General features: G+C 38.9%; 1 protein-coding gene and 1 long non-coding RNA gene across 2 annotated transcripts; both read right to left on the bottom strand.

Moving 5' to 3' along the window:
- Positions 1-3,950: 3,950 nt before the first annotated feature.
- On the bottom strand, positions 3,951-7,635 carry LOC129745411 (transcription initiation factor IIB). Its single transcript, XM_055738477.1, has 5 exons — positions 7,259-7,635; positions 7,012-7,125; positions 6,721-6,881; positions 5,004-5,378; positions 3,951-4,940 (listed from the first exon to the last, which is right to left on the bottom strand). The coding sequence occupies exons 1-5, from the start codon at positions 7,273-7,275 to the stop codon at positions 4,657-4,659; spliced, it is 951 nt and encodes a 316-aa protein (XP_055594452.1). The 5' UTR covers positions 7,276-7,635; the 3' UTR covers positions 3,951-4,656.
- A 653-nt stretch (positions 7,636-8,288) lies between these two features.
- LOC129745494 (uncharacterized) lies at positions 8,289-11,891 on the bottom strand. The gene is made up of 6 exons (XR_008737138.1): positions 11,527-11,891; positions 11,094-11,472; positions 10,434-11,024; positions 9,871-10,363; positions 9,640-9,809; positions 8,289-9,579 (listed from the first exon to the last, which is right to left on the bottom strand). It is a non-coding gene; the product is annotated as an uncharacterized LOC129745494 (long non-coding RNA).
- Between the last annotated feature and the right edge of the window lie 1,332 nt (positions 11,892-13,223).

Genomic DNA, 13,223 nt, shown 5'->3' with positions numbered 1-13,223 from the left:
CATACTGCGGTGTTGGATGTAGACAGTTTTATTGTGTGAGTGACTTCTGTTGAACATTTAGCACAATCAAAATCTATCTCCAACCGACAAATCGACACTGGAATGAATGTACCTATATGCAAGGAACTGGAACCACCACGATCTATCGGAAGTTGTAAAAAAAACGACAACAATATTTTCGAAATATTTTCATTCTCAAATGTACCTTGAAAAAGCTATTATAACTGCAATATGATGTATGACTTGAATTTAGTATTGATATTGTGAAAACAGGTGTTGATTGATGACGGATTAGGTGATGATTCAGCGTTTCATAGAAAAAAAAAATGGTTAAGCATGTTAGAAACTCGTTTATTTTCTCAGAATCCAAAAAGTTATAATGTAAAAAGTTTGAATTGCAAAAAAATATAATCAAGATTCAAGATCGATGTTTTCAAACAAACAAAATTTGAGCAATGTCAAATTTATAAACTGCGAACTGTAAATTTCAGTCAGTTTTTTTTAAAGAAAGATTTTTTAATGGTGTATACGGCTACCAGAATCTATTAACTGTGTTTACAGAAGTGAACCATATGATAGTGTGTGCATATATTCTTGATACAGTGAAAATAAAAACTAAACGAAGAGTATTTTCCTTTTTCTCCCTTTAAGCTATAGACACTATAATTTCATATAGTCTGGCAAAGAGAATGACGGGAGCCAATCGAACTGTCATTCGCGCGGAGCCAATCGAGCATTCTATGATAATGTTCAAGCTCTTCATAACTCTTTCCAGTTGCAAAATAAAAAATAGTTTATTAGATTCGTAGAATACATGCTATTTATGTCAGTTGAACTCCAAATGGCTTTTGAAAAATAGAAGATAATCTATAGGTGTAAAACTAGAGGAAATTATGCTAAATAACTTCAGTTAATGTTACCAAAAAGCCAAAAAAGGTTTGTGAATCACAATACTTCAACCATGATTTTCCAATATTTAGAAAGTTTGCTCGATTGGCTCCCGCAAATGACAGTTCGTTTGGCTCCCGTCATTCTCTTTGCCAGACTATATGAAATTATAGTGTCTATACTTTAAGCGACAAACAATGTTTTGGAAAGTGGCCTAAAATATGAAGAAAATTCGCATACGAGAAGAGGAATCTAAAATTCATGGTTCTGTGCAGAAGGATCAGGAAGCAAAGCGGAGAATGCATCCAAAATAGATTGATTTCGTTCTGGTAAGTCGCTAATTATCATGATTTTATAACGATGGCCAAATGTTGATTTTACATTGATTTGAATTTCGACTTTAATACTTTAATAAATACTTTCAATACTGACGATTTGTTTACAAAAAAACTGGAGTATCGTGAAACTGTCTGATTTTTTGCATGACTACTAAAATATTAATTTCTGTATATTATTTCTCGAGGAAACAGGATCTCGAAATTGAATTGGAAATGTTAAATTGATGCATTATATTGCTCAACACCGATTACAAAAACCCATCATACGGAAAAATCTTCAAATTGGCAATTTTTTTCCGAAGTTTTTTTTTTCATTTTTGGTAAAGGGAGAACTGCAGAAGTAAAAGTTTTATTGAAGTTCTCTAAGTAATTCAATGAATGTTAGAGATTCAAGTAGTATAGGAATGTCCTGTTCAGCTGCTAATAAGATTTGTGTTTTTGCTCAGGAAAATAGTAAGTAATTGAAGATGCCACAGAAGAGATTTGAAAGGCATTGATAGGCGTGAAACAGCAATTCGCGTGGATTCGAGTTATACAAAACTGATTCGTATTACGAGACATTCGTCAGATGAGCCATTTGAACAAAAGTTAAAGTTATGATAATTAACCATCCGGAATATCGTGGAATGAACGAATGGTTAAGTTCGACACCAATCGTTGCAAGGGGAGGATGTGGTATCCTGAATGAGCGTGTAAGGAAACTTAGTACCTCAGTATGAGAGTGAACGTGTTACGAGATGGAAGTCAGTCGGTGAGTCGACAACGTGGAGCCTGTGTGCTAGGCAGTTGTCATAGATAGCAGATTATTACAACCAGGTTCTTTACGCTGACTATTTACGTGTTTCCAAAACGATTTTGGGCAAGACTTGAGGTTACGTTGTACCCGACGTAGGTAGTTATGATAACAACGATCACTGCTTTTTTTTTTAAACGGAGTTAAGTTTACGGTATATATCCTTAGTGTAGGATGATTTTTGCTTCTTGTAGTTTCGAAGAGCACACCGTTTTGCCGTCTTCAGTTGTCGCAGTTCAGTCATGATCCACGGGATTCGCGTATTTCCGCCGCTAGAGCGTTTTGGAACGTGGCGATCGAAGACATATAACCATAGCGAAGGCTAAAACAGTGCTGAGATTTCTGGTAAGGAACACCAAAGCATTCACCGATATCACCACTTTGAAGGCATTGTACTGCTCGCTCGTTCGCTGTGGTTTGGAGTACAACATACAAGTCTGGGCACCAAACTCAATCGGTGGTATGGCGGTTTTTAAGGTACGCACTCCCTAATCTACCATGGAATGAACCTCAGAGACTTCCACCTTACCATGACCGTTGTGGGATCCTGAACATCGAACCGATCGGCTCACGAATTATACTTCTTCGTCGCCTGTTTATATTCGACATTATATCCGGAAATATAGACAGTGCTAACCTCGTCGAAATGATACCGTATCATGTCCCATCTCGCTCTCTACGGAATTTTGAGCCTCTCAGAAAAATTAATTATGGAAGAAAGGAATTTTACAACCCATTTGATATATCGTGTAAATTGTTTAATCAAGTTTGTGTTTGTTTTGATTATAATATAAGTAAAGATAGTTTTAAGCATAGATTAAGAAATCAGTCTGAATGATATTAAGTTGTCGAAGACCGTGAACAATAAATAATTCAGAATGTGTGAGAAGGTATCAGCAACGGCGTTAGGATTTGATAGATCAAGCTCAGATATCCAGTCGATAGTTGCCAGAATGTGAGAGATGACGTCGAAGTTAGCGTTTTTGAAGTCGAGATAGAAGGTTGCTGGTTTTTCTACTGTAGCGTTCAGCCTAGTTATTTCAAGTGATGCCAATAGAGCAGGGCGATGTGGGACTACTTTAACTATCGGTGCAGGAACGAGTTCGATGATCGGTAAACGAGATCCATCATTGGCAAAGCAAAGGTCCAGCGTACGACCGTATTCATTCACCACGCCGTTAATCTGGCGCAAGGTCGCGGTACTCAAGGGGTCCAATATGATGAGGTTGGGAAGAATGACAGCTTGCTGTTACATTCTTCAAAAATGGTTATAGCACCACTTCAAACCGGGCATATTGAAGTCGCCAACGACTAGTAAGTCATCTTCTGGAGCGCAGAAAGAACTAACTTCGACGATGCAACGAGAAAACGACTCAGCGAGGGCAACATCTCTTGAGCGATCGGGTGGCAGGTAGTCGGTCAGACAGGAATTAATACCCCCGACATCCTGGTAGTAAAGGATCACGGAATCTAAAGAACCCGGAGCGGATTTGAAGAAACGTGCACTGGAAGGTAGAACATCATCAGGCACAGGAATTCGATCAGGGGTACCTACCTTTACTTGCCTGAATTCACAGGCTGGAGAACCTCTTCGCCACAGACGAACTCAGGACCGGGACGACTGATGACGTTGACTGGAATCAGCGCGACTGAGTCGAAGGGCTCAAGGGTCTCCAAAGTGCCTAGCTCGCTGCGTCCCGGTGCAGAAACCCCAGAATAGTTGGAGATATTCTCGTTGGGCGGGAGGTTGTCGAAGTAATAGTGGTTGGAGTCAGCGCTATTGGTACGACTGGAAACCGAAAAAAACGTCACGCGGTGGGAAAGTTCCAAAGGAAAACTTATACTTGCCTATCGGTGCAGGCTAAATGTTTCCGTTCCTTTAACTATTTACTAAGGATTTCTCAATTGATCGAACTAGCATCGTCTTATCCAATCGCTTTTTATTAAATTATGTTTATTCTCTACAACTATCAAATAGTTTACTCATATTATGTACTTCATTTTGCTGCTGCTCTCGCTACTCTACTCTGTGTATAAATTTATTTTTATGGTTGGTTTGTTGGTTGTTTTTGGGGGAAAGTAATAAAAGTTATAGCTTGCTCGTCGTTCTCTTGCCTTTAGGGTGCAGTTCGTTTTATAGTTATTCCAGAATGATCACTTTTTTTCTAGCGCACTTTTCATGAAAAACTTCCGAAAAAGAAAAAGAATGTTTTAGTTTCATATTAAACCTGTTTCCATTTCATGGATTACTTGTCGAATCAATCGGTTCGTGTTTAAGTTTCTGTAGAATATGATCATTTTTTAAGGGAAAATATATATAAGTATGTATATAATTCAACTAAGAGCGCATGGTAAAGAATTAGTCTTACAAAACGATAAATAGCTTATATTATCAGTTGGAAAAATAGCGACAATTTTCTGTCTGTTTCTAAGCGTCAAAACTTCAGGTCTATTTAGCGCGAAACAAAATTGAAAAGATACTTAAAGTTGTGAATGATATTTCAATAAAATTACAACCGCTAACTGAAGTAGTAGATTGAATTGAAGGTTAACAAAGCGTTCGTGTTTGCTCTTCCCTTCTCCCGTGCGTGATTGTGCTCAAGGACTTGGGGGACCGCCGCCGGTTGTTGCAAGTTTCTACATCTGCGGTAGTTGATCGATCGGTGTGGTGAACTTGAAGTCCTCCGGGAAAAGCTCGGCCGCGTGTGGATACATTAGCCGGTACGACTGTCGGATTGTGACATCGGCGACACCGGCTATGTCTCCGATTTCCTTGTGTGTCTTCTTCTGATCCGAAGCCTGTGATGCCATGTAGATGGCGGCTGCAGCCACCGAAATCGGTGACCTACCAGGTACGATATCCATTTCGACAGCCTTGCGGGCAATGTGGGTGGCCGCTCGTTGCACCGAGTTGGGCAGGTCTGTGGAGATTAATACGCCTTACAGCAAATATCTCGAAGAGAAACACGCAAAATCAAACTTACCCAAGTTAGCACAGAACCGGGACATAAAGTCAGCCGTTGTGATGAGATCAACCGAGGTGGCCAATGCCTTCAGCGTTAGCTTGAAACATCGGCCAATTTCTTTCTTGCTGATTTTGCTGACGGCACAGATTTCTTTGAACGTTCGCGGGACACCCTCTTGGCGGCAGGCGATGTACAGACAGGCGGAAGCCTTCGCATCATTGGATCGACCCTTCAGATTTTTGCCATCGTGAACCTGTTTGAAGAGGTTGTTGGCTCGGTCGACAATCGTCTTCGGCAGATTGATCCGGTCCGCCATGGTGCTGATTTCTTTGAAGGCTGCTATGAGCGCCCTGTCGGAACTGCTCATGGTGCGACGGTTCTGATATTTGGCGGCTTAAAGTGAAATAGATAGTTACTTACTTTTTTGTTCTAGGGGTTTGCAGGATTGGGTGGAAAATCGGTATTGAGCCTGCATAACTTTTTCAGATAAAATAGCGACCTTACTTGTTAGTGGAACGTCTGCAATTTTAATCAACATTCAGATTTTTCTTTGAAAAAGGAATACATTGAGAAAAAATCAGAATCCCGAGTCCAACAAAAAATTCAAGAACGTTGAATGAGGATGAGACTTGAAACATGGTATATGATACCTAAGACTTAAGACCTCGAGACATGAGACATAAGACATTAAAACTTAGGCTTGAAACGTTTAACCTAAGATATGAGACAGGCATAAGATTTAAGACAACAGACATGAGACATGATAAATTAAATTGAGACATGAGATCTTGAGACTTGAAATTTGGGGCATTGAGACCAGAGATTTGAGACCTTGAGATCTGAGGCACTAGGTGTGAGATATGAGAAGTGAGATCTGAGACATGAAAAGTGAGAAATAAGGCATGCAAAATATTTCTCACTTCTCACCTCTCAATTCTGACTTCTCATATTTCATTTCTCAGGTCCTTCTTGAATCGTCTCACGCATAACTTCTCACTTCTCTTTCCTTACTTTTCAAACCTCACGTTTTTTTGCCACTTCTCAGGTCTCACTTCTAATATCTCATTTCTCAAGTTTCGCCTGCTTGTTCGCATTGCTGGAAGTCTGCGAGAAAGCTGTTCATTGTTCTGAAAAATTAAAAAAAAGTGTACGCATTTTTTTAAATGGATTTATACCTATTTGAAAAAAACTAGCCCTAGAATTTCAATAACTAGAGCTAATGGTTGATCTTAAATGACGATCAAAAATAGATATAAGATGACTGAATGCGAATTGTACTACATTAAATCTTCATCTGACGAAATCACCCAGAAACTTCTTCCAACTCCATTTAAGAACCTTATGTTATGATCTCAATTTTTTGTTACTTTGTCTTTTAAAAACGAACACATACACATACAGGATCTCAATGAAACTAGATGTTTCCTTGAACAGATTCCTTTTTTGCTTAACTCTAAGCGTACATCTTTCGAGGATATGATGGCTAGCATATTACAAATGCTAAAGCCACCAACCCAAAGAAAGTGTACTATGTATGCCGTGACCGGAATTCGATCTCAGGCCCGCTGGCTTAGAAGACTTGAAGGCCACGGGCTGCGGCATCTTATTTAACATAAACTCAATTTTTATAATTGTTCATTAAACAATGTAGTTTCAAAATTGAATTGAAAATTATAGAAGAAAGTAGCTGAAAATAGAGACACATAAAGTTGAACATTTATGCGCAAATACTCACTCCCAAATGCATCGAACGAGGCCGGTCCAGTTCCGGGGCCAATCATCGTCGACAGATCGCCACCACTGAGTAGTGGATTTTCTGGACCACCGACACGAGACGGATCGACGCCGGCCTTTTCGTTGCTGAAAGTTCTCCACTCGGATCCCACATCGATCACCCTGGGTAATAGGAAAAGGTTTTTTTTTTGATTGAAAATTATGTTAAGCAAACTCGCCGTGACCGCGAGACAGTGTCTATTTGCACAATCGTTTAGAGCTGTAATTTTCGTTTTCTTCCACCGATACCAACCTATCTCCGACGACTAGGCCACATTCGGAACATATCATGTCCCCGGCCCTGTAATCCTCTATCAGTGGCGAGTCCGGATGTGCATAGCAGCAAACTTTGTTCAAGTGATGGTCCCTGAAACATATAAATCACAATTCAATCAAGCACTCCCGGATGTAGCAAATTGTCGTCATTAGTGTTATGACATCATTGCGTAGGAACGGAATCCAAGCTTATTATGCGTTATCAAGGGAATTTAGAAACTTACCTAGAAGAGCTGGCCATTTTTCCGGTAGCACCAAGCGCTTTGCGAGTGAAGGGTCAAGGATCAGGAAGACTTGGCGAATGTTTTATATTCGCCTTGAGATTTTTTTTTACTCGATTTGCAATTAATGTGATCGGATGTAACTTCCAACACCCTTGTTTACGATTTTTATTCCCTTTAGATTTCGGCAATCGAGTTACCCCGATGGATTTCACAGTAGCTCCGTTTTTCCGTCGATTTAGGCACGTTGTTTTTCCAGTTTTACCTCGAATAATGGGCGTTTTTTCGTGTTTTCCTATTGTTTTTTACTATTTATTGCTGCTGTTGTTTGGCTTTTCAATTTTTTGATGTCGTCGCAGCGTTTCTGTCAAACTTTTGGTTTTTCTGTCAACCGCGCGCATTTTTCGTTCTCTTTTGAATTCATTTTCCGGCAGTGGCGGGTGCGCAAAAGAGGATATAAAGAAAATATTTGGCTAGCTTGAAAGGACTAGCAGATTCAAAAACAAAAATATCGTTCAAAATTAAAGTTTCGAAATGAATAATTCATTAATTATTTATTAATTATTTGAAGTTTTATTAAAACACATAATGAAGGTCACCGTTACGACTTGAAAAGGGAAGAAAAAACCAAAAACCGAATATTGTAACAATACTAGAGCGCTGAATATTATTTGAAAATTCAACAGATGTACCCAGTGCCCGCATGAATCAGTATTATACAATAACGATTTCCATTATCTTCTTCCCAAGACACACGAAAGATTAGCTTTATAGTTTTGGATTATTAATGTACGATTAAGCTAGTCTTTTATCCATGAAATGGAATCGTTTGGACGCACTTTACGATACAGCGAACGGGTCGTTAAGTAGAGTAACCATTCATTTTTTTTGCTTTTTTCTAGATTAAAATTTAGCTGAGAGAATTTGAAAGATAGATGTAATCGTTATCTTATCATTTTTTTTCAAGTTTTTATGACGATACTATGTATCTTTCAAAGATCTTTTTACGGTTTTCAAAATAAAAGAAAACGTGTACCTAATTAGAGATTATTTTATTTCTTAACGTATGGCATTCGATTACTGTATTATTACATTACAGATTTGATTACAAAACTTGTATTTGATTATTGAATATAATATGTAAACAATCAATTTAACATAACATAAATATTACAGATAATAATGTCTAATCATATGATGCAAACAAAGAGGTTACTTCTGAAATCCCTAAAAATTTGCATTTCAGCAATTTTTTTAATTCATCTCACTTGTCAAAACAATACTGATGTTTTCAGATTATTTATCATTTATTTTTTGTGGTAGAGTTTCGCGATTCTTGTCTCTCCACTGCGGAACAAGCATCTAAGTCATAAATTGGTGCTGAACAAAAAGTCTTATAAGCGACTGTACTACTCCATGTTTTTGTAGAATTTTACTTGCAGTATTCTATTTTGTGATTTTTCTAGTATGAAAAAATATTCTTATTTATTCCTTTTGTTACTTGTTGCTGATAGATGTTTTTACTTCAGCTCTGAATAACACGTTTCTTTTTTTATCTTTGTTTTTGACTTTTCATTGAAATCCCTACAAGTTTCTGTACAATTCTTTGTTAACGCATCTCCAACTCCGCTTTCCCTTTCACTAACTTCTAGACGCTGCTATTCCGCGTAGTTGTTATCAGTTCGATTCTGTTTCGTTTTTTGATTCAAACAATCAAATTCTTTCGTTCAAGGTTTAAATAAATAATTCATACCTATTTACGGGTTGATTGATAACGTTATGGTTATTGTTATGTCACTATTTACTAAAGCAGTTAGTGTTAAAGCAAATGTGTCAATAGTACCTACACTGAAAACAAAATAATCTATTCAATTCCAAATCAAAATTGTGTATCGTCATTATCTATATGTCCTATTGTTTACTTATGATATAATGCTGTGCTATCAGATATAGCTAAATCATCTTTACGTTTCTTTGGAAAGTGATCTAAACCGGAATCGCCACCTTTACTACTGCTTGAACCAATTCCGGAAGTTAGCCCAAGGCTCCCATTGATTCATCCCATGCTGCTTCCGATGCAGCCACCCGCACCATCATTTGTGGAAAGCGTCCCCACAAGTATTATTTTCCTGGTCGGACTCTGAGGCGACCTGTCGATGTGGCAGGAAAGATCCTGCAACTTCTGGGAAATGCCGGTGCCGAGGGCTTTGTTCGGTGCCGCTGGCCAGGGGCAGTCATTTCGCCAGATTCTTGCTCCTTACGGCGACAATTGAACCGCTTAGCCAAAACCTTTTCGATTTCATTAATTGGCCACCAAATGTTTCCTGAAAAATAAAATTGTGGTAATTTAACTGGAAATATAAGTGTCCAAAAATCATCCTTACCAGCTCCTGGATTTACCAGCACAACTGGCTCCAGTTTCTTAATTTGTTGGCAACTTTTTTGTCAATCTTAGCCGGAAGAGAACAAGGCGATTAAAGGGTTTTAATATCCCGTTAATGGTGCTGAAAATATCGTTTCTGTTGAGCCGAAGGTGATGTTTCTATTGTTGGTTCTAAAAATATATTAGATTTGTTAGTGTTCAAAAAGTACTTGTTGAATAAATCCAAACTTACTTTTAATCATCAAGTCCACATTCGATAAAATTCTTTGTTGTTTAAGCTGGCATTTCTTGTAAACTTCTTTGTCCCATCTCATCCACGAAAAAGACTAAATAGTCAGTCTGGCGACGATCCACGATTCACATACCGATTCCTCCAATTTTGGTCCAGGTTTGTCACAGCTTCTCGTTGACATTGCATTGCAGATGTTGCCATCGTTTTTTTTTTGCCACGTCACACTGATTCCTTCGGCCCAGTGCACGGTGTTGCAAGTATTTCGCGGGGGAAAATTTTTTTCCAAATCTTTTTCAAATCAACAGGGTTAGTCTTCAATACCAGATCTTAAAGTGCAAAAACTAAATCGCTGTACAGGAACTACAAGTTGCCCACCTGGACACTACTTCAACATACCCCATCATCCGGGGACAGTTCTATCATCGGACCCGGAACAAATTTTTCGACCTTTTTCCAGTTCACTATCAGCCAGAAGATTCTGCGGGCAAAATATCTGAAATATGATTAATTATGATGTTAAAAAACATTAAATCTATTAAATTAAGCAAATTATGTTTACAAACCACTAAATGGGCTGATTACGGGGGATCCTATGTGGTATTGGTTCAAACATCAGAGTGTGCTCCTTTCGTGCTAATCCTGTAGTTACCACCAGCGAGAATTTTTGTTGTTTTCGATGCTGGTTCCGTTTGCTTGCGCAATGACCGGTTGCGCGAAAGATTTTGTGAGGGAACTTCTATTTTCCAACCGCCGTCTGGTGCGCTTCTGTTGTGGGAAAAGAAAATTGACTCCTCGAGGCAGATGCTGAACTGGCCGCTGTTGCTGCTAAACTGATTCGTTTCTTGCGGTACAGACGAGAATGGTAGCTGCTGCTGCGTTGATGGTTTCTTCCGCCGGAAAGCGGGCAGTGATGCAAATTAACGCTTCCGACGAATGTCTGATGTTAGATTTGGTAGTGCTGCTGTTGACGCTGGTGGTGGTGATAGCGGTACGATAAGCGGCGGTTGATGTAGGTTGTCGCAATCGTTCTGCAGCTGGTGATGAAGTAATACTGGTTGTTCCGGCAGAATGTTCATCTTTTTGGCGCTGAATCTGCTCCGTTATTTGTCCGACCGGATGATGGAGTTTTTCATTGCATCCTGTACTTTGTCGAGCTGTACGGAAGGAAATAAATGAAAGTGTTTCAGACGATTGGACGATGGGAAACAGTTTTTTTTACTTACCTTCATTACTTTTCCGGGATCTCACTGGTTCAAAGGCTTCGGGTTTTTTTTCTGACTCAACTTGATTTGACTGCAGCACTTATTTTTCCGCGGAGTATATTGTTAGTTATCTCCCACCGGAAAACGGGTTGTGGTGCTAGGGAACGCTTCCGGCTGATGTTATATTTGGCGGTGCTGCTGTTGCCATTGACGGTGGTAATGGCGTTATAATCGGTAGCTGCTGGTGTCTGTGGTCTGAATCATCGTTGAGGAACTGAACAAGTTTTTTTCTCACCAGAATGATGTTTACCGCTGCTGCTGTTGACGAAGTTGTTTAGCGCTGGAACTGCTCCCGTGTTTTTCCGGTCGAATAAAAGTTTATTCTCGATACTTTGTCAAGCTGTACGGAAAAAAAATTTGAAATTTTCGCCAAACCAAACAATTTATAACTCACCTTCAACGCTGAAGTTGTTGTCGACCTTGGTGAGATTATTATCAATTCCGGTTATTGCCATTTAAGGATTTTCTGGCCTAATCACGAAGGTTTTTCCGGTTTTCCAGAATCGTGCGGGTCCGCAAATGCCTCGTATTTATTTTTCCTTACGTGACGACAGCAGCAGCGAAGACACATTACACCAAAAGCACGAAAAGATTATTTTTCTTGATCATTAATCTTATCTTTCGGAAATCCTTTTTTATCATCCCAAGACAAGACGCAATAAGCGAAGACGCGAAATTATTCGTGACTATTAGTGTAATCAGAATCAAATAATTCAGACGATTAGTTGTACGGTTTTCGATTATGCGGGTGATTTTTAAGTTCATTTTCCGCTTCGCTGCGAAATAAATCCCAGGAGGGCCGCTTCGGATTTATTTCGGAGCGAAGCGGAAAATGTACGGTACTGAATTTTTTTCTTGCTGGCCCGCATAATCAAATATCATACCCTGAATCGTGAATATTATTCTGTTCTGATTACATGAACAGTGACTATTCCAGTAATCGTTCTTAAATCTTTTAATTTTTAACAACTTTTTCATTTTTTATGAGTCTTCGCTTGAAATGATTGAAAAATATTTTTGAAAGATAAGAGCAATAATCCGTAAAAATAAACTCCGAATACATCCGAGTGTGACGTGTGTCTCCGCTGCCAACAAAGCAAAAAACAAATGGCGTGTTTTGGTTGCTTGAAAGTGTTGGAAAGTTCGAAGCTCCTAATTTTTTGCAATTATCAACTGAAATGTAAGTTTTATACAATTTTGATAGTCATGAACTATATTTAAAATGTTTCAAATATCTTTACTGTTGAGGTTTAATTTACACTATTTTGTTTATATTCTTTCTAACGTGTACATCTACATCCATCATAAGATTTCTGGCAACCATGTTTTTCATTCTATTCATTCCGATTTGATTTCTCGTACGATAAAGTCTCTATTAGAAAACGCGGTCTTTTCTATCAGTATCCGAAACTTCCGTATTCCCATTAGGTTATGGGCCCAGCATCAGTTTCGGAACGCGTTTTGTACTAGAAATCGGATAAGTTTGGTTGTGTCGATCAGTGATATTTGACTTTCTGCAAACATGGAAGATTCGGAGAAGGATGAGTTCCGGCGGGTAGCCATGTTTGATGGCTCGAATTTCATCGCGTGGAAATTTCGAATGCTAACAGTGTTGGAAGAGTTCAACCTAGTTGAGTGCATTGAGATCGAAATTGGAGATGTAGTGGAATTCCAAGTGAAAGAGGAGGATACGGATCCTATAAGGATGCAGAAGGGAAGAGCTTTTGCTGATCGGCAGAAAAGAGATAGGAAGTGTAAATCGATGATTGTTTCCCGCATAAATGATGATCAGTTGGAACACATACAAGATAAAAACTCTCCAAAAGAAATGTGGGATACACTTGTGAAAATTTTCGAACGTCGCAGTGTGGCCAAACGTCTCCACTTAATTCGTCAGTTGCATGATTTGAAGCATACGAGTGGTTCCCTTCAGGAACATTTTGTGAAATATGATCGGCTTACTCGATTGTACAAGAATGCTGGTGGAACAATTGATGATGTTGATGTAGTGTGCCGGTTGCTTTTATCACTTGGACCAGAATATGACACAGTGGTAACTTCTCTTGAATCGCAACCAGAGGAGCAATTAAC

This window comes from Uranotaenia lowii, chromosome 2 (genome assembly GCF_029784155.1).
Source record: "Uranotaenia lowii strain MFRU-FL chromosome 2, ASM2978415v1, whole genome shotgun sequence".
NCBI classification, from domain to species: Eukaryota; Metazoa; Arthropoda; class Insecta; order Diptera; family Culicidae; genus Uranotaenia; species Uranotaenia lowii.
This window is presented reverse-complemented; position numbering and strand designations above follow the sequence as displayed.

What these genes read in the sequence shown, in the direction of transcription:
- LOC129745411 (XM_055738477.1), bottom strand. An exon ending in CTCGTTCGATGCATTTGGGA is followed by an intron (nt 5,379 to 6,720) that starts GTGAGTATTTGC and finishes TTTCACTTTAAG; the next exon opens with CCGCCAAATATCAGAACCGT. An exon ending in CCGGTTCTGTGCTAACTTGG is followed by an intron (nt 4,941 to 5,003) that starts GTAAGTTTGATT and finishes TAATCTCCACAG; the next exon opens with ACCTGCCCAACTCGGTGCAA.